Source organism: Phyllobates terribilis, unplaced genomic scaffold (assembly GCF_046119375.1).
Source record: "Phyllobates terribilis strain yellow unplaced genomic scaffold, ASM4611937v1 Scaffold_5__5_contigs__length_657084704, whole genome shotgun sequence".
In the NCBI taxonomy this organism is placed as follows: Eukaryota; Metazoa; Chordata; class Amphibia; order Anura; family Dendrobatidae; genus Phyllobates; species Phyllobates terribilis.
The window spans coordinates 170,871,778-170,898,101 of record NW_027362765.1 but is presented as its reverse complement, the minus strand read 5'-3'; the positions used below and the strand labels follow the sequence as shown (position 1 = coordinate 170,898,101).

The 26,324-nt window shown below is 42.8% G+C and overlaps 1 protein-coding gene across 2 annotated transcripts in view; it reads right to left on the bottom strand.

The window, feature by feature from the left end:
- Positions 1-1,822: 1,822 nt before the first annotated feature.
- Positions 1,823-26,324, bottom strand: part of MED1 (mediator complex subunit 1) — a 33,208-nt gene continuing 8,706 nt past the window's right edge. For both annotated transcript variants that reach the window (XM_073683415.1, XM_073683416.1), the window contains exons 5-17: positions 21,233-21,365; positions 20,809-20,837; positions 19,760-19,831; positions 19,614-19,676; positions 19,430-19,503; positions 19,254-19,343; positions 17,259-17,373; positions 15,708-15,832; positions 15,159-15,277; positions 14,151-14,352; positions 13,593-13,688; positions 12,459-12,564; positions 1,823-5,323 (exon numbers count right to left, since the gene is read on the bottom strand). In XM_073683415.1, the coding sequence (XP_073539516.1) occupies positions 2,080-5,323; positions 12,459-12,564; positions 13,593-13,688; positions 14,151-14,352; positions 15,159-15,277; positions 15,708-15,832; positions 17,259-17,373; positions 19,254-19,343; positions 19,430-19,503; positions 19,614-19,676; positions 19,760-19,831; positions 20,809-20,837; positions 21,233-21,365 (4,468 nt within the window). In that variant the 3' untranslated portion in view covers positions 1,823-2,079. The remainder of the gene's footprint in view (positions 5,324-12,458; positions 12,565-13,592; positions 13,689-14,150; positions 14,353-15,158; positions 15,278-15,707; positions 15,833-17,258; positions 17,374-19,253; positions 19,344-19,429; positions 19,504-19,613; positions 19,677-19,759; positions 19,832-20,808; positions 20,838-21,232; positions 21,366-26,324) is intronic.

The following is a 26,324-nucleotide window of genomic DNA, read 5'->3' as shown; positions in this document are numbered from 1 at the left end:
AGTGATCCCATAACTCAAAAATAATAGATTAATCCAGAGAGGTCAATTATTGGCGCCATAATGAAGAAGAAAAGAAGCATAATTTCAAAATTAACACAGACTGTCCCAAATGCTAAACCTCTGCTCTGACAATCAGGATGGAAGATTTACCGTATTTCTAGTCTATCAATAAATAAATATCTGGGTATCTTGTCTACTGAAGTTACAACTTTTTTTTTTTTTACCTTTTAACCTGAAAAAAGTTAAGATTGTACAACACCACATTATACAGAAATCTGAAAATTTAATTACTCCCAAATTTTTTAGTCTGAACTAACAATCTTTTGATTTAGGCTGGTTGAAGTCAATAAGGCAACACCTACCCAATCCTTAAGAATCAAATACTTTCTGCTGGAAGCTATTGTATATTCACACGTTCATAATAATCAGATTTTGTTTCACAGAAAAGCTAAAAGCCTATATCAACTATCTTTGTGAAACATGCTCTGTTCACACTAGAACCATGATGCTCCCAAAACTCTGAAGAATACAAATGACTTACAATAAAGTCCTTTGGGGATGAAGGGTGCAAAATACACTATGACTGCCCCAAGCAACCCCCAAGAACGAATCAACACCAGCATAAACAGAGCCCAAGTTTTATCTTAACAATGGCAAGTAGAAATCTAACCGATTTGGTTTAAATCAATGACAAAACCTTATAAACACCCCACATACAAATATAGTACTTTTAGACTTATTCCTGAAATTATAGTTCAGAATCAAAAGGAGACTCGCCTTACTAAAACTTCCAAATGCCAAGTATTACATAATCAAAAGCACCCAGTACTACCATATATTGAAGTTACTTCAGCACCTTTTCTATTGCTTGCTAGTCAACCCAACATTATGGTGGTGATTCAGAGGGACTGCAATGTCAGAGTGCCAAAACTTAAACTCCGTCTCTGCTCATACTTCCACCTTCTCTTGTGGTCACCTAAAATGATTGCTACAGACTATGCTCTTGCCAAGCCACAGTCTGGAAGACCATAAAAAAAAAAAAAAAACATCCATCCCGTTGGAACTTTTTAAGGCTTTGAGGGTAATTGCCAACTCTAGCAACACAACCGACATCATTAACCACCAGGAATTTTAGGATGAGGCTATACAGCAGTGTTAAAGCTACTGAAGGCAAACACCCAGGCATAGTAGGGAGTTTACTGATTAAAAAATAAATGTATCACTGAAACAAATTTTATGCCAAACATTTTATTTCCATAATAAACATTTCCTGAACTCTTTTCAAAAGATTTTTGCTTTTTTTTTTTTTTTTTTGTTTGGAGTAGAATGACAAAAAAAAAAAATTTCAGGAAAAATTATTTACATATAGGAAAGGGGTATTTACACAAAATAAAATGTAAACTTTTTAAAATAGAATTATTACAAATAAATCAGAATTACAAATTAGGTGAGTGGGATGTTTAAAAAAATAAGGCATTTTTTTTTTAAATCACAGCTGAATTTAGTTTATGTGAAGAACACAACTACAGAAGAAAAGCCTTACAAACCTGTGTGTGTAATGCTTACAGATCTTTATCAAAATCAATTCTGTTATGTACATTCATGTAACACATTCTCACAAGCAATGTCCTTCTATCAACGGATTTCTTAAAAGCTACACCAAAACCCGATGCCTTTACTTTTTTTTTTTTTTTTTTTTAAATACTGACGTTTGTTTCAACTATTTTAATGTGAACACTTCACCTACACATGGTGGTTGTAGCCATAATACAATTAATACAAAGTAGGGAGAGAATAAAGAGCTCAAACTGATACACAACAATGTATTGAAGCTTAGCTCATTGCAGCTGCCTCCACTGTGCATAGGTAAAAAGTCCACTAAATCAAAAAGTGGTAAAACTCGTTATAATGGATTTTTCTTATTTATAACTTATATTTAAAATGGGACTGATAAAAAATAAAATAGTGGATCCTATCTACTGCCAGACGAATCTAGACCTACCAGCAGCAAGAGGAACAAACCTATAACTGAAACAGCACACATAGCCACTGCACTCGATCTAGGTCCTGTTACAAAGTTCAGTTCCCTAGCAGAGCCACATCCATCAAGTCATCCTCTTCATTGATTAAGAAACCTGGACTTGGACGGGCTGCTCTTTCCGAAGATAAGAGAGAGCCACCACCCAGGGATAATGTAGGGTCTGAAGATATTGGTGACTTGGACCAACTTTCGGCCTTCATACTGTAGGACTTCTTCTTTTCTCGATCTCGATCCTTGTCCTTCAACCTCTTCTTTTCTTTTTTATGCTTTTTGTGCTTTTCTGCACTGTACTCTGGCTGTGTACGGCCGCCTCCTCCGTCATCTGAGCTGGGACTATTTTGATAAGATTTTTCAGCAACTGAAGAAGAACCTGATTCACTTTCACTGTCCAAGTTTTGTGGGGTATATGCTGGTGATTTGTTGTGGCTTGGTGAACAGCGCTCATGCTTTGGAGTTGAACCACTGATCAAGGGTGAACCATAGCTTTTAGGCATCTGTGACCTCAACCCATCCCCACCACCTTCTCCAGGCTTCTGTAGGGTTACTTTTGCTTTGATACTTGGTGACCCTCCATCATGCTTGCTGATAATAATTTTGGCTACTCCAGTACTTCCTGAGCCCTTTGAGTCTCCTTTCTTGGATGAATCAGAAGATCCACCAGATACTGAAACTTTTGATTTGTCTTTCTCACTCTTTTCACGCTTAACAGGGAATTCGCCTCCCACAAGTCCATGTTTTGAGGACATTCCGTGACTAGGGGCCACAGAATTTCCTCCCCCACCGGGAGCCTCCATAGGATCCTCTGAACCAGGACCTCCTGTACCCACCCCATGTTTGAGCTTATCTATAACAGCTGTTAGCGAGGGTTTTTTATTTCTACTTGGAGACTTCCCTTTTGAGCTACCATGAAGGTTCTGGGAGACGTTGGAGCCACCTGAAAAAGAGGACGACGACGATGAAGAGGACGATGAGGAAGAGGAGGAAGAAGAGGAGGAGTTTGGTTTTTGTGAAAGAGATCCTGAAGAAACTAGACCAGATGATGACTTCATTGTGGAATTTGAACCTCCCCCTGACAAATGAGAACCCCCTGAACCAATAGGCGACTTGGCTTTTGAAGATGGTGGCGTCCCTGGCATTGGTTTCATTGGGGAAGATAACTTGTCGGAGCCTCCAGATGGTCTGGAGTGTGAAGGAGAAATATTTGGCTTGGAAAGAGAGGGGTTCATTAACACCGATGGTTTTCCCTGTGGTTTAGTCTTGCTACTTACAGAACTACTGACTCCACTTCCTAACCCATGCTTGGTGATAGGAGAAGATCCTTGCTTGCCTAATGACTGAGAGCCACTTTTAGACTGGCTACCCCCTGATCCAGCTGGACTAGTGTACAATCCACTTCCTCCACTGCTCATCTTTATTCCAGATGACCCATCGGACTTGCTGTTCTTAATTTTTCCTGAGGCAGAAGAGGAAGATGATGTGGAGTGTCCATGATGACTTTTGCTACTCGATGAGTTTCCTGAACCACTGCTTGAATACTGACTATGGGAAGTTGGCTTCCCAACACTCATCGTACCTTTGGGAATTTGAATGGTGATTTTCGGTATTGGGGGAGTGGCCATTCCAGGAGGAGTTTGAGATCTTGCTGATGTTCCTGGAGATTTTGAACCACCAGTACTAGTGGGTGGGGTAAATGGGCGATTAGCAATATTTGAGGGTGATTTTCCTTCAGACTCTTTCTTGCGTTTGGGTGGCTTTTCTTTGCTTTTACCATCACTAGAAGGCGTTCTGCTGCGCTTTCCTGATTTTGAATCTAAGCCTGAACCTTGGATCCCACTTAATCCTCCTCCACTCCCTCCCCCATTGCTTCCCTCTTTCGCTCTCTGTTTTTGTGGTCTGTCTTTTGTCAAATCTCCAAGTAAAGGGCTCTGACTTCTACTATGAGATTCAAGAATATCCACCCCACCCAGTCCCTTGCCACCTCCAATAATACTAAAATCTACTGTTTCAGCCGCTTGCCCTACCTTGTACTTGCCTTCACTCCCATCAACAGGAATTCCTGAAACTACACCCAGTGATAGCCCCTGCCCAGAAAAGTCCTGCCCAGAAAAATCATGATCGTCGCTCTGGCTGCTTTCATCATTGAAGTCATCTGTAAAACCGCTTTGACTGTTCAGTAATTCTGGGTTAAAATCCATGCTGTTGAAGAAATTATTAGAAGAGTCACTATTTGGGCTTCCATGTGCCTCTGCAATGAGATCAGCGGCATCTGCATAAGGAATGTCTCCACCACCTGCACCATCTACCGGAAACACATCTGGGTCAAACAGAGTGCTTTGAGAGTGACCAGAGCTGGAAGAGTCTCTGACCGGAGTACCAAGGTTGGGGCAATCTTCCCCAGTTCCTGGAAGCTTTGAAGCTTCCTCTGCTATGTCGGAGAGGATATCTGTAACGTCTGGAATAATGGTGTCGGTACTAGGCAGTCTCACCATTCTTTGCATACCAGACTGGGTATGAGTCATTGGCTGCTGGTATACTGTAGGAGGTGTGCCACACTGGCTTGGTGCTGGTGTAATATGAGGTGTGTCCAGGGCATCACCGGCCATGCTTACATCAAATATTGGGTTTTGGGAGTCCACATCCATGGAGAAAAGCTCCCTTTGAAAGTCATCTTCAGTTTGATTTTTCATTTTATCTGTCCTAGGTCTCTTTTTCTTGGGTTTTCCAGTTCCTGATTGACCTAGATCTGTTCGAGGAGATCCAGAAGAGTTCTGTCTTTCAAGAGGACTACTGCCATACAAACTTGAAAAGTCCTGTGCTGGATTGTCCTTGAGCAAGTTCATTAGCATGGGATGGTTTTTAGTATTGCTAGCTGGGGAAGAAACAGGAGGTGGGGTATGATGAGGCGGTGTGGGACTTGAGCCTATATTTCCACCCACATTTCCTGTGATCTGAAGAAGGCTGGTTAGTATGGGATTCTGTGTTACTTTATTGTAGTCGTCCCCATGCCCCGTGGAGTCATGGCGCTCTTTCATACCCATGCTACCAATGTTATTCATGTTGAAAAGAGCAGTTATGGATCCTGAGGGATATGAGCTGGTTGGGGTTGTGATTAAGGTAGAGGAGCCAGTGGTCATTCCGTAGCCTGGACTACTAGCCGGTGGAAGGTTTTTCTTCACCATATCTTCCACGGTCTCAGCAATAAGTGACAGTGCAGGAGTATCAGCCTGGATGGTCTCAGCTTTCCTGCGAATGGCTCGCATAGTCACAGGAATAGACATGCACCTATGTAACAAAAAAAAGCAAAATATATAAGTATGAAAATCTCAATTTAAGGTAACAAACGTGAATACAAATGTAAGTGCCTTATCCATTCAGAAAAAAGTATTGTACACCGTAATGAACCTGGATTTCCAATTGAAAAAAAAAAAATCTACAGTAAACATCCATTGCAAATATGCCCCTGAGTTAGTCTTTTCCTTTAAAGGGGTTATCCGGGACTTTGTTAAATAATAAAAAAAAGTGCCTAAGCACTAACAGGCAGGTATGTGTTACCTACCTGCCTGTCGTGCGCAGCGCCGTTCTTCACCGGCACAGAGCGTTTACATACCGCTCCTGTCAGTGATTCAGCAGCCTCTGCTGACGTCACGTCGACAGAGCAGCGGCTTCTTTTCCACCCTGCTCTGATGACAAGGCGGGACTGCCGACGCCATGCTGATTGACAGCCGGATGCCCGCAACCTAACTGCGGGAGCTTGTAGTCAATAAGCATGACGTTGGCAGTCCAGACCCATCGACAGAGCAGGGTGGAAAAGACGCCAACGCTCTGTCGATGTCACATCAGCAGATTCGAAGCACGGCCATGGGTACAACAGGCAGGTAGGAGGTAGCAACTACCTGCCTGTTAATGCTTAGGCACATTTTTTTTTCTTTCAAAGTCCCAGATATCCTCTTTTAAGTTTTTGAACTTTCTGCAGTCAGTTACAACATCCATCTTTATGCAACTAATACTAGATAATAAAAAAAAGGAGGGACTCAGTACACCAATCCAGCAGTAACGACTATTAGATGCTTCAGCATCCATCCTGTGTGTAGTTCATGTTTACTCGTGGACCAACCAGCTCAGACAGACAGTCCAAAAATTAAATAGTAAAATCTGCAACAAAGAGTTTAAAGGCATTGTCTAGGCTTGGGAAAAAGTCTGCAATCACTTCTGTCCAAGTCAGCAGACTGCACAAGGCACGGTGTCAAGATCCCTCAGTTTTTCTAGTCGTGACTGCATCTTTGCAATTCAAATACTTGTGGTCACGTGGCAACTAGACTCATTTGGCCTCTCTCAATAGAAGTGAATTAATAGAATCAGGATGAGTTTTCTTGGCATGTGAGTGCAAGCATGTAAATTGCATACATGCTGCCATGTGACTGCCGGCTTGCATGGGGAATCGTGAGAGAGTGCACAATGCATGCTGTCACGATTCAGCAGTCTGTTACGTAGCATAGAGGGCCTGAATACTTTTGTCCAAAGTCCAAAAAAGTACATTCAAACTACAGATTTTTATTAAGCCCCTTAAAAAAAAAAACACAGGAACACAAGAAGATAATCACACATCTGGTTATGTGTTTGAAATAAGAAAAAAAAATGACGCGTTTGTGAGCTTTAACTCTTTTTGTGCTGGATTATGCCACTTTTTCAGGGGACATTTCACACTAGAAGCACCCAGGAACCAAATGCAAGAAAGTCAGGCAGCAAAGCCTGGTCCCTGAGCCGATCATCTCTGCGCCATAGTGATTAGGCTTAATCTAGCCCTGCTGCTGTGAGGTACGTGCTGCCAGGATTTTCAGAAGTCGGTTTAGAAAAAACACTGTGTAGTGAGCCTACCTATCGGCCTACGTTGTCAGTTCTACGTGTGGCAAATAGGCAGCTGTGTGTTCCAGCGATTTACAGGCACCAATAAAGCATAATATAACATATTATTACAGCAGGGAAGGCAGACGCTTTCCATCACTCAGGATAAACCTGTATAACACCCTTTTTCGGCATTACTGACTGATGAGCAACAAGAGTGGAATGTCATTTAGTAATAGAGCAGAGCTCCGACATCCTGCAGGTCAGAAATACCAATCCCAAGAGAGAACACAATTCATTTTTCATCTTGACATTTCTTAAAGTAATTTATGGGTTGTCATAAAAAGAAAAAAAAACTCCATTGTCTTTACACGCAGCACCGTGTGCAGATCTCCTACTCCAGTGACAATCGGTGCGTCACATAAACATTATATTCCACGTAAAGAACACACCAAGTGTAATTCAGGTCTGAGCACTGGACTTACTAGACTAAGATTTCCTGGGAGCGGCACCGAGTAGATGAGGGGTTAATACACAGAGCAGCAATCCAATCAATCCTAACTGTTGGTACTTATGTCTTAACAGATGTGTTGGGGATATAATTTTTGGCACTAATACATGACAGGTTCTCCTCCTGCAGTTGCTGCTGCCACCTTCCTTACAGGCTGCACAGCTCTGCTGGTCTCATCATAGTTGATGGTCTGCCTCCTCCAATCAAAAAAAATAACACAGATTTTTTTAAAGCTGCTTTTTAATTGGAGGAGGCCAATGGTCAGGTCTGGTCATATGCTCCTCCATTAGCTGCCATTTTGTGGAAGGAGAGCTCTGCAGTCTGGGAAGAAAGCCTCACTAACAAGTGCAGGAGGAGAACCTGTCATACTTATATATTACTAAGTGCCACATCAGGCCCCCAACATATTTGGTAAAATAAAGTGGCCAACCCCTTTAAATGAACTTGAAATTGTGAGGAAGCTAGGATTAGAGGGCTGAGGAACCGAATAATTGTGTGTCCTGGAGGAAAAAGCCTTCCCTCTTCCTTCAGCAAGATGGCTCCGTCATTTACCCCCCAGTTCTTTAAGGTGGGCATTAACCGATTTGTGGTATTAAACAATTGCCAAATCGGAAGATATTTACCAACCAGCGATCGTATAAAGGGAATCGGTTACCAGGATTTTGCTACCTCATTTGAGAGCAGCATAATGTAGAGGAAGAATCCCCAATTCCAATGATGTATCACTTAGTTTATTGGGTGCAGTTTTTAGATTCAGCAGAGCTCAAAAAGCTAACGCCGCCCACATCACTGATGAGCAGCTTTCTGTGTATATGGTTTACTGACAATAAGCTGCTAATCAGTACTGGAGGCAGAGTTGGACCAGGTCTCACAAGGGCACCAGTTCAGGCAGTGATAATCTCCAGCTGATAAAACACTCATTGTATTGAAACAACAGCACACAGCCTATTAAGTGACACATCGCTGTAATCACAGTCTCAGCCCCTACCTGGTGCTGCCCTCAGATTACATAACAAAAACCTGCTAACAGATTCTCTTTACTAGCGTGTTTACACAGGCATACCACATTTAATGGTTCATACTAAGCAATCTGTAATAAATAGCTGCCAATGTTCTCATTACTGCAAGTCCTGTTTACACCAGATGTATAGAGAATTATGATTTTTTGCGCAGCACAAACTATTTCACCACACGAACGAGTGTTTTCTTCATTTATCTGGTGATCGGCAGCCTGTTTACACTGGACGACTATCATGAAATGAGCGTTCCTAGGAACAATTGGTAATGATAATCTTTCAGTGTAAATGCACCTTTAGCAATTAATGTACTACTGAACTCCAGGGCTGTGGAGCCTTTGTGGCAGGGATGGGCGGAGGTTACATCAGGCCCTTTAACTGAAGAAAGAGAGCTTCAAAGGACATCGCAGCAACATCAAAACTGAGGCGTTACTTAAAACCCCTGGACAATGAAAACCTGTGCCATACAGGTGCATCTCACTAAATTAGAATATCATCAAAAAGTTAATTTATTTCAGTTCTTCAATACAAAAAGTGAAACTCATATATTATATAGAATCATTACAAACAGAGTGATCTATTTCAAGTGTTTATTTCTGTTAATGTTGATGATTATGGATTATAGCCATTGAAAACACAAAAGTCATTATCTCAGTAAATTAAAATAATTAACAAAAAAACACCTGCAAAGGCTTCCTAAGCGTTTAAAAAGGTCCCTTGGTCTGTTTCAGTAGGCTCCACAATCATGGGGAAGACTGCTGACCTGACTGACGTCCAGAAGGCAGTCATTGACACACTCCACAAGGTCCCAGAGTGTGGAGGAAGAGTGGAGAGGCACACAATCCAAGCTGCTTGAGGTCTAGTGTGAAGTTTCCACAATCATTGATGGTTTGGGGAGCCATGTCATCTGCTGCTGTAGGTCCACTGTGTTTTATCAAGAACAAAGTCAGCGCAGCCGTCTACCAGGAAATTTTAGAGCACTTCATGCTTCCCTCTGCCGACAAGCTTTTTGGAGATGGAAATTTCATTCGCTGGCAGGACTTGGCACCTGTCCACACTGCCAGAAGCACCAATACCTGGTTTACAAACAACAGTATCACTGTGCTTGATTGGCCAGCAAACTCGCCTGACCTTAACCCCATAGAGAATCTATGGGGTATTGTCAAGAGGAAGATGAGAGACACCAGACCCAACAATGCAGATGAGCTGAAGGCTGCTATCAAAGCAACCTGGGCTTCCATAACACCTCAGCAGTGCCACAGGCTGATCGACTCTATGCCACGCCACATTGATGTAGTAATTGATGCAAAAAGAGCCCCGACCAACTATTGAGTGCATTTACTGAACATACATTTCAGTAGGCCAACATTTCGGATTTTAAAAACATTTTTCAGGCTGTTGTTATAAAGTATTCTAATTTACTGAGATAATGACCTTTGTGTTTTCATTGGCTGTAAGCCATAATCATCAACATTAACAGAAATAAACACTTGAAATAGATCACTCTGTTTGTAATGACTCTATGTAATATACGAGTTTCACTTTTTGTATTGAAGAACTGAAATAAATTAACTTTTTGATGATATTCTAATTTAGTGAGATGCACCTGTATATAATACTGGTACTTCGGCTCTACCTACAGCTATGGCACTAGAGGAAATTACAGTATTGTTCGGACTAGAAGACTTGCACTTTAACAAGAAAACCTCTTGCTAAAAATTAAAAAGTGTGTTTGTCTTATAGTCTGGAGGCAGCTTCCTGTGGTGGAGAACTGCTGTCTTCCCCTGCAGTACACTGATCTTATCTGATAGGTTCAGAGCTGTACGAGCTTCAACAGATGCTGCACGAGCTCAGCAGGTGAAGGACCTTCCACCTGATTAGTTCAAGGACCATTCAGGTCATGTGACTGAACATACGAACTGAAAGGTCCTTGAGTTGTGTGGAAGGTACTTCAGCTGCTCAGCTCATGCAGTCTCCAATCGGGTCCCAACCTGGAACTGCAATATATAGTAATGAATAGTGTGTGTGTGTGTGTGTGTGTGTAAATGTGCATGTAGCACAGCTGTGTGTGTCTATGTGAATGTAGTGTACATGTAGTAGAGCTGTGTTTGTCTATATACGCATATGTAGCAGAGCTGTTTATCTATATAAGCATATGTAGCAGAGCTGTGTGTCTATATATGCATATGTAGCAGAGCTGTGTCTATATATGCATATGTAGCAGAGCTGTGTGTCTATATATGCATATGTAGCAGAGATGTGTCTATATATACACACATATGTAGCAGAGCTGTGTCTATATATACATATGTAGCAGAGCTGTGTCTATATATACATATGTAGCAGAGCTGTGTCTATATATACATATGTAGCAGAGCTGTGTCTATATATACATATGTAGCAGAGCTGTGTCTATATATACATATGTAGCAGAGCTGTGTCTATATATACATATGTAGCAGAGCTGTGTGTCCATATATGCATATGTAGCAGAGCTGTGTGTCCATACATGCATATGTAGCAGAGCTGTGTGTCCATACATGTATATGTAGCAGAGCTGTGTGTCCATACATGTATATGTAGCAGAGCTGTGTCTATATGCGCATTTGTAGCAGAGCTGTGTCTATATACTCTATATACACATATGTAGCAGAGCTGTGTCTATATATGCATATGTAGCAGAGCTGTGTGTCTATATATATACATATGTAGCAGAGCTGTAGCTGTCTCTATATTTGCATATGTAGCAGAGCTTTGTGTCATATATATATATATATATATATATATATATATATATATATATGTAGCACAGCTGTGTCTATATACGCATATGTAACAGAGCTGTGTGTCTATATACACATATGTAACAGAGCTGTGTCTATATACACATATGTAACAGAGCTGTGTCTATATACACATATGTAACAGAGCTGTGTGTCTATATACACATATGTAACAGAGCTGTGTCTATATACGCATATGTAGCAGAGCTGTGTCTATATATACACATATGTAGCAGAGCTGTGTCCATATATGCATATGTAGCAGAGCTGTGTCTATATATACATATGTAGCAGAGCTGTGTCTATATATACATATGTAGCAGAGCTGTGTCCATACATGCATATGTAGCAGAGCTGTGTGTCCATACATGTATATGTAGCAGAGCTGTGTGTCCATACATGTATATGTAGCAGAGCTGTGTCTATATGCACATTTGTAGCAGAGCTGTGTCTATATGCGCAATTGTAGCAGAGCTGTGTCTATATGCGCATTTGTAGCAGAGCTGTGTCTATATGCGCATTTGTAGCAGAGCTGTGTGTGTATATGCGCATTTGTAGCAGAGCTGTGTGTCTATATGCGCATTTGTAGCAGAGCTGTGTGTCTATATGCGCATTTGTAGCAGAGCTGTGTCCATACATGTATATGTAGCAGAGCTGTGTCTATATGCGCATTTGTAGCAGAGCTGTGTCTATATGCGCATTTGTAGCAGAGCTGTGTGTCTATATGCGCATTTGTAGCAGAGCTGTGTGTCTATATATGCATATGTAGCAGAGCTGTGTGAGTATGGATTTGTGCATATGTAGCAGAGCTGTGTGTGTATAATACACGAGTCAGAGAGACACTAACAATAGATTTATTACCTCCCTATTCTAACCTAGTACTTTAAAATTAGCAATAACCCCTCCACTTTACACCACCATGGAACTTTTAATTAATAGGAAAAACGTTTTTCTTATTTTCTGCTGTCTCTATCTTGCATGCATCTTCTAGTCTGAAAAATAAGGTAAAACACTGTGTATGCTTCCTGACATTGCAGACTTGATTGCGTCTTTTAGAAAGTCTTCACAAATAACAGCACTGGCCATAAATCCCACCAGTAACAGTGCCAGTCATAGTGACTCCTAACAACATCGAGTGCGGCAGAACTCCATGACAATTCTTAGCAAAAATAAATAAAAAGCAATAAACTTCACACTCGCCAAGGCTAAATGTCAGCTGCTGTGTACATGCAATACACAGGAGGTTCGCAGAGTAATGAACTTACCTCTGAACCACTTTAGTGATGAAATCGTCTGTACAGATGAGAGCATCAGACAGACCTTTGTAGAGCTTGCAGGATACATGGGTGGAATCCTGAACGTCCATTACAACTGCATGGAAAGAAATGTCAATTAGTCATGGAGTAATAGAGTGATGACTATATCGTGTCTACAATGGCTTCAGAAAATGTACATGGCCTCAGCCCCCCAACACTGGCAGGACTGAAAAAAATGGAGGACTCCCGACTCTCCACTGATGGCAGATGGGGAAAAAATTTAGATTTTTGTATTTAGTGTAAAATCTCTTGTTGAATATATTGGGGGACACAGGACCGTGGGTATAATCCCTACCACTAGGTAGGGATTATACCCGCCTGGTTGAATACAGCAACTTTTCCAGCTTCTCTAAATGTTCTACTGAGAAAATCAGATGAGAAGTGTCGTCACTTGGCCGTCAGTATACAAACCGAATGTGAGTGGTCACTTGATGACCATTCGAATAGGAAACAGTGCAGAATCCTGACAGTGTGCATAGGGCACACTTTTAAACTGTCTGCTGAAATTTAACTTTACCCCGGAAAACCACATTAAACTATAAGTAGATACAGATTAGCAGTGTTTGGAGCATAGCTGAAATTACACTTTAGATAATTTACTAGAACCATCGACAAGACGGTGGTGGGATTACCACTGCTGTGAAAGGCGGAGGGATTCTGGAAAATGTGATTTCCCCAAATAAATCAGTACTCACATGTAGGGCCTTGCAGGACTGCTCACTTTATTCAGTGATGCAGAACAGCTGACAATAGAGACCCATTGTAAATTCATTTATGCATAGTACTATATATTCTAGGGTGTGTAGGTACTGTGGTTTCCAAATAGAAAAAAAACACATTATATTGTAGGATAACCCTTTTAATGGAAGCTGAGCTGCAATTCTACATTTTTACTTAGACGGCTCTACAACAGAGGGCACTGCAAAACAAGGCAACAATATAAAATAAAGTGGAAATTGCATAATAGATACAGGTCAATTAGAAAAGCCAAACTTGTTTCCGTATGGGCACTACAACTTTTGCAACCTATAGTAGTTTTCTCGTCCCAATTCCAGACCTTTCCAAGTCTAAAGACATACTTACCACAAACCAAAGAGTCATTAACCGGATGCTGAAATGAGATGCTGATACAGGAGTCAGAGAGGGGGGAAACCTCAAATTGCAAGAGGTTAGGGCAATCTAAAGGACAGGAAAAAAATATATATATAGCATGCAAAATTTATACGATTTTTAGGGCTAAGCCTGTACCCATCTACTGCATTAGGATTATTTGTAAGAACTCCCTAGGGAGGTCCTAAAAGCTGGGAAAAGAGAACAAGATTCCCCTGTATTTCAGATATCAACAAGACACAAGGTCTAATTTCTGGTGCATATTAAATAAGTCAAATTCAATAATATGAATATATATATAATTTATCAAGTTTTAGATGACAACATAAAGAACAGTTATGTAACTTATTACCATTCATTTTGTATTATACAGTTTGACCAGTCCTGTAATGGATTGTTTATGACTGCATTTTTTTGGGACACCAATACTACAAACTATAAGCTTAAAACAAAACTTTTGAAGAAGCATCGAAACCCATAAAGGACTCCACTTCTGGGGGTACTTCTATGAAACCTATGGCAGTGACGTACCTTCTTTAACCACAGTGCGCTTCACACAGCTCCCAATCAGCGTGTTACAAGCCATCTGGTGTCGGATGAGGTTGAGGATGGTGGGAACCCGTGCAGGGTGCTGGAATGGTATCTTACTCAGTAGGGTCCCCTGCAGGCATCTCCCATCAGGAAGAGGAGCATCTTTATTTACAAAATAGCAATGCTGCTGACCTGGTAGAGACTGGAATGAAACCATAAAAAAACATGATTTAATCCATTAATATTATTCACAAGCGAGTCCACTTTTTTTTTTTTTTAAATCAAAAGGGGTTCCCCACTACTGGACATCTCTTATTACTGACCCCAGGGTATTGCATAATTGAAAACAAATTACTTATCTTCCAGACTGGCACCATTAGAGTGTAAAGTTCAGTATTTTTGCCGCTAGGACAAAAATGTGAAGGCTGCAGTAGATCAGCGGCTGCTGATTGGCTGCAGCAGTCACGTGACATTATTTATATCCAGTGGGGAACACAGGGTTGAAAGCGGAGGAGCACTGCCAGTCCAGGAAGAAAGTATAGATTTTTTTTAATTTATGCAGAAGCCTGTGGTTTGTCCAGTAGCACACAACCCCTTTAAAAAGGTTGTACAAAGTATATATGTTACCAGCTATTGATGTGATAGGGAATAATGTATTGATTGCTGGTCGCTCGACCAATCCCAAGTATGGCGCTCTGCCGAAATAGGTCAGATGTTGAACATGTCTTTCTTTATGGGATTGCTGCAGATAGTTGATAACTGTGCTCGGTCATTTCCAGCAGTCCCATAGATAACGGATGGAGTGGAGGTGCATATGCCTGACTTCCGACCCATTCAGACAGAGCTCTGTTCTAGGGATGAACCCCATCGATTAATATGTTGCGCCCTATCAGATCAATAGGGACATCTCCTTATACATTAGATGAAAAGTTATCAAATGTGTATGTGCCTCTTAAGACCTGGAGCACCTTAAAGGCAAAACCATAAGAGGTCATTGAAAATACATACTGCATAGAATCGCATGTTGTGGCTCATCGGTGACGGCTCCTTATCTTTGGCCAGCTCAAATTGGGTGACGAGCTCATAATGAGGCGAGAAGGTCGGTGGGGTTTCAAACAAAGGAATACCTACGAAAAAGGCAAGATGATGTGTGATGGACAGGGTGAATGGCAGTAAAAAGGGGCAACAGATAGAATATAGAACACTAAACTCTGCTCGAATACAGCCGGCCATGCACATTAGATGGTTGTCCGACGTACGATGCTTCGAAAAATCATTAGGTTAACAGCAATCTCTGCCCAACGTTCCCGTTTTCTACGAAAAAGCCACAGACAGACATCTCTGCCGGTGACTTATCTCCAGGAGAACAAAGTGATCACCAGTCAGCTATTGGACATGCCCAATCGTCATCTCACCCGACGATCAGTTAGCCTGCATTCCCATACATATTATAGTGTCGGGTCTAACCTGCTGATCTCAGTGGCTTAGACCAACATTAGTCTAATGTGTATGGGGGCTTACATGTGAGGAAGGAGAATTCCCCGTAGCTCCGCTCACCTGTACAGTTTTGGATTTTCTGGATAAAAGCACTGGAGACAGGAATTGGCTGCGGAAACTTTAGGAAAAAACAGGCAGGAAGGTCCACACTGTTGGTGTTGGTGACAGCGGAGAATGATGGCGTTCTGCAAAGAGAAATCAATGCCTTGTAATATAACCACGTTACCTTTTAAGGCTATGTGCCCACGATGCAGAAATGCTCAGGATTTTTTCCTGAGCGTTTCTGCATCTCCCTGGCAGAAAAAAACGCATGCGGATTGTACATGCGTTTTCCTGCCAGGGACATGCGGAAATGAAGCGTTCTTCACTTGCATTTCCGCATGTGGGTGTCAAGCGCTTTCCAAGCGATTTTAGCATCACTTGGAAAGTGCTTGTCAACTTGGTCACACTATATAAATCCATGCAAACAGCATGGATTTATATAGTGTGACCCGAGAGAATGTCAAAAAAAATAAAAATAAATATATACTTACCCTCCGATGGCCCGCGCTGTCTTGCTTCGCTCGGTCCTGGCTGCCGGCAGCGGTAGAATGAAGGACCTGCTGACGTCAGCATCGCGTGACCTGTCACATGACTCTGACGTCAGTGCAGGTCCTTCATTCCATCGCGAAGTGCCGGGAAGCAAGGAGGAGCGCACCGCGGGCCGCCAGAAGGTAAGTATATATTTATTTTTTATTTTATTCTTTTTTACAGCTTTTTTAATGGTACCTGGGTGTGGATAAGACTCTCCTCTCCTCCACACCCGGGTACCATCCGCACATTAGAACGCGCCAATTACTCAAGTACAGATGCAGTCTTGCGGAATTGGCGCGTTCTAATGCAAGTCAATGGCGGCGAAACGCAGAGCTTCCGCAAAATAATTGGTAGTGCTGCGTTTTTTTCCGCAAGGATAATCCGCAGCGGAAATTTCCGAAGCATGTGCACAGCACATGCGGATTATCATTGGGGGACATGGCAGGCTTTCTACCATGCGTTTTTTAAGCGTTTCTGCCGCTGCGGAAACACTTAAAAAATGCATCGTGGGCACACAGCCTAACGGTATTTTTCTGGGGTCGGAAAACCCATCCCACAGGCGTAGTTTTCTTAAAAAAAAATAAAAATACGTTGCCACAGCTCCCGATGTCTGTCATTGTTTGCAGCGCTGACGTCATGTCTGCAGCACAGCAGCCAATAATTGATCTCAGCTGCTCTGCCAGAGTTGACGGCATTGACCTCTGAGCTGCTAAGCTCACTGATTAGGTGCAGCGTTGTCAATGTGATATCAACGCTGCAGACAATAACAGACATAGGGAGCAGTTGCGGAGAGAGTCAATTCAAGACGTAGGGAGGGTAAGTAAAGCGCAGTTTATTTATTTTTTTTATAGCAAACTGGAGCCGAGGAAATGGGATTTTATGAAACTGGAAACCCCTTTAACTCGTAAATTACATGCATTGTTAAGCACAGTTCCAATTATATGGGGTTGTAAATGAGGTAACCTAGTCCTGCATGCAAAACTGGTTCTAGTTTCCCTATTAACACTGTACAGACTGCAGATGGGAGCGTCTTCTTACCCCTTATTGTCAATGGGATGTGAGCCCATGATCAGAGGAGCTATGGGTAGTTTGTACACTTCAGACGTGGCTTCAATGGTGACCGATACATTCAGACCAAGTGACCGAGGGAGAACTGAAAGATATGAAAGATATATATTGGATTTAGGACACATTCAGTCAAACACATGCACTTGCTTCTGCTGTAATATAGAGTATTGTAAGAGAAGAATGTATATAATCATGAAACCCTTCCTCTACTAAGAATCCCATCATCCACCAACAATTGTGGGGCAAACCAAAGGCAACCACAGAAGCAACAAGTGAAACTTCAGAGGATGCCAATTACTTTATATTTCGGTTTATGGTACCTAAAAGAATGTGCCACCAGAAAAAGGTCTATTGTTTAAATCAGGTTTTTGTGTTAAAAGTATTTAAACTCATAGCTCCAATTCATTAAGGCCCCTTTCACAGTGTGTACTTGCCAATGTTCAATGGTCCCGTCGGGGCTTGTATCCGAAACCCCCACAAAACAGGATTCAGATGTTCGCACTGACGGGGCCATTGACTATTATGGTGCCAATGGACTCAACGTGCATTCTGACGTGCATCATTTTCAGGCGTTCACGCCTACTGGAGTGATTGACAGCAGCATTTAAAAGGCTAAACAGAAGCGATTGGGGTGCAGTCCAGCCAGTGCTTATATAGAAAATAAGTCAGCTGTGTATTGCAGCCGGCATCTACACAGTATGGTGGGGGCTCAGCACCTGTTCCATACATGGAGACCCAACATATGACGTACCAGTATGGAATTTGTCACGAAGGGGTTAATTATCACAAACACCAATTTTAGTCATAGAATAAACTGCACATCCTACTAATCACTGGCCTCCACTACATACACCAGGGATGATAGCATTAACCTTTATTTGCTCTTGATTATGAAGAATGCTCATACTAATTCATAAAGTAACCCAGACCAGAAGGAAAGCTACCATTAACTTCTCCAATTACATAGACCTCCAAGAATGATATGTGAGAAAGCAGCACCCGTAAACATTACAAAATAGTGGTGTAAGCCCCCAAGGACTTATCCAAAGGTCCAAACACTGTACAGAGTTCAGGAAGTGAAGGCAACACTTCACAAAAATTAAAGGGGGTTTTCAGGTTAATAAGGGAAGCCCCCCGAGGAAGCTACGCGAAACGCGCGTCGGGGCTGCAGTCTGGCTGGGTGGTGACCTGTGTCCCTATGGGTAAGACTCTCATTGCATGCACTTTATTAATATGATTGTCTGGATCCTTTTCTTTGCTACTTAGGCCTCCAGTGTACAATATATGACCTTCTATGCGATCTTAAATGTTTAGATTGATCTACCTTTATCCCATAGGGACCCATCCATATTTGCCAGTTCTGTATCGTGCTCTTTCCTACCCCGTTTGATCTCTTGTTACATGTGGTATATGTGATTTTAATTTTTCTAGAAATAAAAATTATCTTTTACGCTTATAATTGTCATTGAGGGTTTCATACTCCATTTTTGTGTAGGTTTAATAAGGGAAGTCTGCAGTTACTCTATGTAACTGCAGAGTGGCGAATTGTGACAACGTACACTGTGCACACTGTCCCAATTCCCCGTGCGAGTGGGCAGTCACGTAACCACATGTATGTGATCTGGTGATCATGTGCCAGGTAGGTTCTTACCCGCTTCTATTAACAGAGCATTGAAAAGTGAGAGTCTGTTTGGTACGTGAATTCAACTATGCAAATCGCATAGATCCGGTCAAGTGATCGCCCACTCGCACGGGAAATACAGGGAAATCCTAAATGTGTACCTATCACACATGCGCACGATTCGCTGGTCTGCAGGCTTCTCTTCTCAGTCTGGATAACCCCTTTAATTGAATCCTCCTTTATTCACCCGCGCATGTGTAAAGATTGATTTAATTGTGGTGCAGTGTTGCCTCCATTTTCTGAAGAAGGATGCTAGTATCTCCACTTTCCTGTTTATTACTCACCATGTCCTTCGTTTAGTGTCATTGTAGCTCCCGTTGCATCGTCGAAAAGGTCGTATGGAGTTACATAATACTTTAAATTCATAACATGACCTAAGAGGACACAAAACAGGTACGTTTTGTCATGAGCCGTATAGGTCAGGTTTCTAGAACCATTTTCTTGCTTTTGCAGGGATTACCTCCACTTCTTGGCGTCAGTTGCCCTACAGTCCCCTGTAATATTTTGTCTAACACACTGGCATTGGTCACCTGCCTGCAAGACACACATCCCATGAATCAGTTATTAAATGTATTTCTAATAAAATGTATCTATTGTAGATCATCACTTCGTCGACATGACAGCACGTGTAATCTTGTGCTTACCAATACATTGCAGCCATTTTTGTGAGGTCCATTTCCAAAGACTGAAGTGCTAAAAACATTTTCCTATGAAGAAGAAAGACAACAAGCAATCAGGAGGATTCGCACACTGCCCGTTCTGTGCCTGGCACCACCCAGCGGCCACTCACTTATCTCCTGGCATCTTGTACAGGTTCACCAGGCTCTTCAAATACTGAGAGAAGTCCTCAAAATTCTTATCCCTAAAAAGAAAAAAAAAAAAAAAAGGGGAGGAATGCGATTTGCACGCAATATATATTACAATTTAGCTTTATATTATGGCAAAATTTCAGTAATAAGTAGACTATCAACCCCATGCTATGGTAGCGCTCATACAGGGATGTCAATGACTAGTTAGCATGGAGGAGGGCATAAGATCAGTGTACGATCCCAAAATAAAGTGAAGCAACAAAATGAAGTGTTATTTTAAGAACTGCCTAAAATAACCTGTCTAAGGTCATCTGAGTATGATGGGTAAGGGTCCAACCTCTTGAGACCTGTTATCAGGAATGAGTTGACTAAACACCCTCCTTCTTGCACCAACATTAGCTGTGAGCATTGGGTGTTGGGACAACCACATTAACAATTGAAAGTATAGTTCTCCCTAAGATCCCAATTATTTATATGTAATGGCTGAGTGCTTTACTTAAATGGTCACTGTCTAGTGTTACCACCTAAATTTTCAGAACAAGCAAGCCAATGGACAATGGCAAGAGCAATGCAGGCTGGGAAGTGAGGACGTTCCAGCTCTTACAGTGCTGGCGAAGAAGAACTGCCCACTGATTGTCCCGATTCTCATGCACTATACATGTGCATATTAGACTAGTAAACATTGAAAACAGTTTTAACTTCCTATAGGAGAGGAGGGCAGCAAGACCATGCTTTTACTTTAAAGTGTACTTGTCATTTCACCCAAACAGAATAAAGCACACAAACCCATCATCAGGTGACATTGTGTTACACTCAGACAGTGGATTGGAAAAAGACTAGGGTGAATTTGTATTTTTGATATATTGCAACATGGTTGTTAATCTTAAAAAAAAAAAATAATAGTATTATTAATATATATATATATATATATTACAAAAATTGAGCATTGCTTTTTAATAATCTGTGTAATTAAATGCTACAATACCACGGTAAACTACAGTATATCCATACGTAATGGAAAGTAACCAACCTTAGTTGCTGTACAAGTTCTGGACTGCTCTGTAAAAGGCAAAAGCAAATAATTATCACACTGATAATGATCAAGTAATGGCAAAAGCAGAGATCATTGGGCTCAATCACAATTCTAGAGGGGGCAGACAACTGGCTAGTATTTCATCACCGGTGATAGATCACAACTTATTGATGTCGTAAGCCCAATGTTATCCCCAGAAACTAATCTTGTCCTCAGATTCAGCAGATAAGTAGCTAGTCATGCTAATAGCTTAAAATACAGGATCCGCGGGTCTATGAACTGTAAATATAGAAAATAATAGTGTATGGAAGGGGTGTACTCTACAATAATGAAATCAGGGGTGGTCCGAGGTCCTGTAGCGATCATATATTAGAAGAGCACTATGGCTGTACTTGACCATTATGCCCTCGCTTACACTTACCATGGGGCTTTCCCCCTGATGAGCAACCTTGACGTCAGACAGCTGCCCCTCTGGATCTAGATGAACCTCCAGGTAGAACAGGTCGGAGCTGATGTAACACTCGGTGCCATTAGGACTTAAATGCGATGTAAGACTGGAGTCAAGAGAGAAAGACGTCAGAAAAATCCTTAATCATAGCTAAAGGTTTTTCTATCCAAATGGGGTAAGCATTATGGGTTCTACTTTTTTAACATGTGCACGTTCTCACAATTTTTTTTATCCTATCTGACTAAAGGCTAAGTTTTAACTACTTTCCTTTGGTGCTGGAGAACATCCCCCCTTTGGACCATCTACTCTTAGGCTATACGTTTTCTAGCCACACTGTTCACACTGACACTTCTATATAACCAAACGTAGATAAATGGGGTTAGGACCATGATCACTTGCTAAACTTAACCGTATTTAGGGCAGCTTTCTAGGATCTTTGGAGCTTGGGACGGTGCCACATCATGGAACATAGTTCTCAGATGGATTTTACACTGGGCACAAAGCTCTGAATTCCTGGCAATTATATTGCGCATAAACCCTGGAGTAGGCACACGGCAGTCCATACTTTAAGGATACTTTTTTTTTTCTTTTTATAGTAACCCGATGAGCCATTGCCGAGAAATCAAGCTTTAAAAGGTGCATGTAAATTATCCTGAAAGTGCATAATGGAGCGTGTCTATATGCTCAAAGTACATCAACACGCCCCAATGCACTTCCAGGCTAATTTGCATGCACCTTCAAAGCTTGATTTCTCAGCCGTGGCTCATCAGATTAATACAGCAACAGAAAAAAAAAAGGTATGATTTACATTGTTGTACCGGAACCTACAGGGCCAGAACCCTAGCTTCAGTAGAAAAATTGCAGACAAGTTTTTCCTTTCTCATCAATGGGACCCGTATACGCTAAATGGCAAAAAATATGTAAACTTCCATATTAGTAAATGGGATGGGCCAATTCAAATACATCAATTAATTGGCAAGTCCTATAGGCAAAATGGGTTGTACTGAAGAGCTTATAGCTGTCATTAAGCGTTACAAGTAGTGTTGAGCATTCCGATACTGAAATATCGGGTATCGGCCGATATTCGCGGTATCGGAATTCCGATACTTAATTCCGATACTTTTGCAATATCGTATACCGGAATCGGAAGTTCCCATAATGCAATGAGACATTTTCATTTTATTCAGCCAATGAGGATCCTAAGAAGTGTGGGCACATCCTGTTAGGCATGTAGGCATCTTAACTAATGGCATGGCTGTGATTGGCTGCTGAAATGATGTCATGATGCACTATAAAAGCCACCGCCGCCATTTTGAGCTCACTCTGCTGTGAATTTAGTTAGGGATAGGACGCTGTTGTTCTGAGGGACAGTTTTAGCTACCTATTTGCTCTATACTGCTTTACCCAAGCTACTTTATAAATCGCTGTGCCTTGCAGTGCTAGTGCACAGTTCTCTGTGCTGTTCACCGCTGTCTGCAAGGTCTGTGTGTGTGAGTGCAGCTCACCCTGTAGTGTGTGCTTCAGCCAAGTCTGGTTGTAGTGCACTCAGTGTGTGTCACTGCCTCATACATTGTCCTTTTTTGCCAATTCATAATTTTTCCTGATATCTCCTATTAGTGTGGTGGTTCCATCTGTATTCAGCTAAATTGGTTCCAAACACACTATATAGGAGTAGATGGAGAAATTTTTTTGGTCTTGCAGCGCTAGTGCACAGTGCTCTGCATCTGTACTGTTCACCGCTGTCTGCAAGGTCTGGTGTGTGAGTGCAGCTCACCCTGTAGTGTGTGCTTCAACCCCGTCTGGTTGTAGTGCACTCAGTGTGTGTCACTGCCTCATACATTGTCCTTTTTTGCCAATTCATAATTTTTCCTGATATCTCCTATTAGTGTGGTGGTTCCATCCGTATTCAGCTAAATTGGTTCCAAACACACTATATAGGAGTAGATAGAGACATTTTTTTCCGTCTTGCAGCGCTAGTGCACAGTGCTCTGCATCTGTACTGTTCACCGCTGTCTGCAAGGTCTGGTGTGTGAGTGCAGCTCACCCTGTAGTGTGTGCTTCAACCCCGTCTGGTTGTAGTGCACTCAGTGTGTGTCACTGCCTCATACATTGTCCTTTATTGCCAATTCATAATTTTTCCTGATTTCTCCTATTAGTGTGGTGGTTCCATCCGTATTCAGCTAAATTGATTCCAAACACACTATATAGGAGTAGATAGAGGAGCCTTTCTGCAGCCTTGGGCCCTGCAGCCCCAGCCAGATTAGTATTAGCCTATTTTTTGCAGCCTCATCTATTGCATTGTAGGTTACCTTCCTACATTGTAATTGCTACAAAAAGTTTGTGATACTATCGTTATTACATCTTTAGGCACATCCAGTGTCTTTTTGTGACAAAAAAAAACCTAAATAAAGTTCACCAAACACTCCACTTTACAGTTGTGTAGGCCACATTAGCTCATATTAAAGTCTAGTCCACACTTTATAAAATTAGTGTTTCTTATACCTGTTAGCAGCTGTTCAGGAATAAGCACACTAAGCCCTTAGTACTTTTCTGCCTATCTTTATCAGCCTACCAAGATGAAGAAGGCAGGGAGTAAGGCATGTGGTCGTGGGCGTGGAGTTTCTGCAGGGAGAGGACATGAGGATTCTGTGCCTGCAGGGAGAGGACGTGGGGATTCTGTGCCTGCTGCGGGCACCAGTGACTCAGCATCCCCCAGTTTTACCAGGGAACAGTCCTTTATGCGCAGCTTTGTAGGAGCTAGCCGTACCCCACTGCTGCGCGAGGACCAAATTGAAGCCGTTGTCGGATGGATGGCAGCTAACGCATCGACTTCAATTAGTTCCAGATCCTCTCAGGTCCTGAGCACTGAAGAGCACCCATCTGTCTCTTCACCACCTGCCAAATTGCCCAGGCAGTCAGAGAGCCCTGGACAGGAGCCATCTCTACTTCTGTTCTCTGAATCTCTTGGCTTGGAAAGAGGGGGCCAGCCAAGCAGAATTCGAGAATTTGAAGAAGAGGTAGTATGCAGTGATGCGCAACCGTTTTGTCTCTCTGAATCTGAAGAGGCGGGTGGGCCAGTGCCTATGGTCAGCAGCACACCTCAGTACGCATCTGATGATGAGACTCAGGTGCCACTTTCTGGTGCGTACTGTGCTGTCGAGACTACCCAGGAGAAGCAGTTGTTTGAAGAGGGTGGTGTAGATGATGAGGTCCTTGACCCATCATGGCGTGAGGGACAGGAAGGTGGTGGGAGCAGCTCTGAGGAAGAGATTCCCCGAACGGCCCAAAAAGGAGGGAGAGGGAGGGGGCAGACTTGGTTGCCTGTAGCCTCCACTTCAGCACCCATTAGGAGCATGGCTCTTCCAAAATCCAAAGCGGGCGCTCCCAAGACTTGCAGTGCCTGGTCCTTTTTTGACACAGTTGCAGATGACATTTGCTTTGTCAAATGCAAGCTGTGTAATCAGAAGGTGAAAAGAGGGAAAAGTGTCAGCAACCTCAATACCACAAATATGTGGAAACATGTGCGGACCAAGCACGTGGTGGAGTTACACAAACACACTGAAGACCTAGGCCAACCTACAGCGCCACCTACCACCTCTTCAGCTCGTGTTGTAGCCTCTTCCTCCAGCTCACACACAGCTGGTTCGGCTTCCTCACAGGATCGCCATGGAAGAATCTCTGGCACTGTTGTACAGAGACACAGTGTAATTCCACCCACAGCACCACTTTCCCAGTCATCCTCACACTCCCAGGCCAGTCTACAGCCATCGTTAGCACAGGCATGGGAGAAAAGGCGCCCATACTCGGCAAACCACCCCCGAGCACAGGCTCTGAATGCTGGCATTGCTAAACTACTGGCCCTTGAAATGCTATCATTCAGGCTGGTGGAGACTGACACATTCCGTAACTTTATGGCATTGGCAGTCCCACAATACAACGTGCCCAGCCGCTTTTATTTCAGCAGGCAAGCCGTCCCTGCCCTGCAACATCATGTGGAGGGAAAAATTAAACATGCGCTACAAAACGCCGTCAGTAGCAAGGTCCACCTGACCACTGATGCGTGGACCAGTAAGCATGGACAGGGACGATACCTTTCCCTCACTGCCCATTGGGTAAATGTTGTGGAGCCGGGTACAGATCTTGAGAGTGGCGCTGTACGTGTTCTGCCAACTCCAAGGATTGCAGGAATCCAGTCTGTACACATTGACTCCTCCTCATACTCCAGTTCCTCTGAATCAGCGCTGCAGGAGCCGTCACGGTCTACCTCCACATCGACCCGTGAACGGTTACCTGTTATGATGACCGATATGAGCACAGCCGTGGCCAAACGTCAACAGGCCGTATTAAAATTAATTTCTTTGGGGAATCGAAGCCACACAGCGCAGGAGCTCTGGAATGCCATCAAGCAGCAGAGTGACGTGTGGTTTGTGCCAGCGAATCTCCAGCCAGGCATGGTAGTGTGTGACAATGGCCGAAATCTGGTGGCAGCTCTGGGCCTAGGCAACCTCACTCACATCCCATGTCTGGCACATGTGCTCAACTTGGTCGTGCAGAGTTTTTTGAGGGACTATCCGGATCTTGATGCACTGCTTCACAAGGTCCACATAGAGTGCGCTCACTTGCGGCGTTCCAGCAATGCAAGATCACGCATTGCAGCTCTGCAGCGCTGATTATGTGTTCCGGAACATCGCATCATATGTGACCTACCCACCAGGTGGAATTCAACGTTACATATGTTGGAGAGGTTGTGTGAGCAGCAGGCAGCAGTAATGGAGTACCAGCTGCAGCAGGCGCAAACAAGTCGCAGTGCGCGCCGTTCACACTTCACCACCACTGAGTGGGCCTCTATGAAGGACATTTGCCACGTTTTGCGTGCCTTCGATTATTCCACGCGGATGGCGAGTGCAGATGATGCACTAGTCAGCATGACTATCCCCCTTATCTGCCTGCTTGAAAAAACACTGCAAGCACTAAGGGACGAGGTTTTGGAAGAGGTGGAGGATGAGGAGTCACAAATGCCATCTGCTTCTCTACAGTCTGCGCAACGTGGTTCCTCACAAAGGCC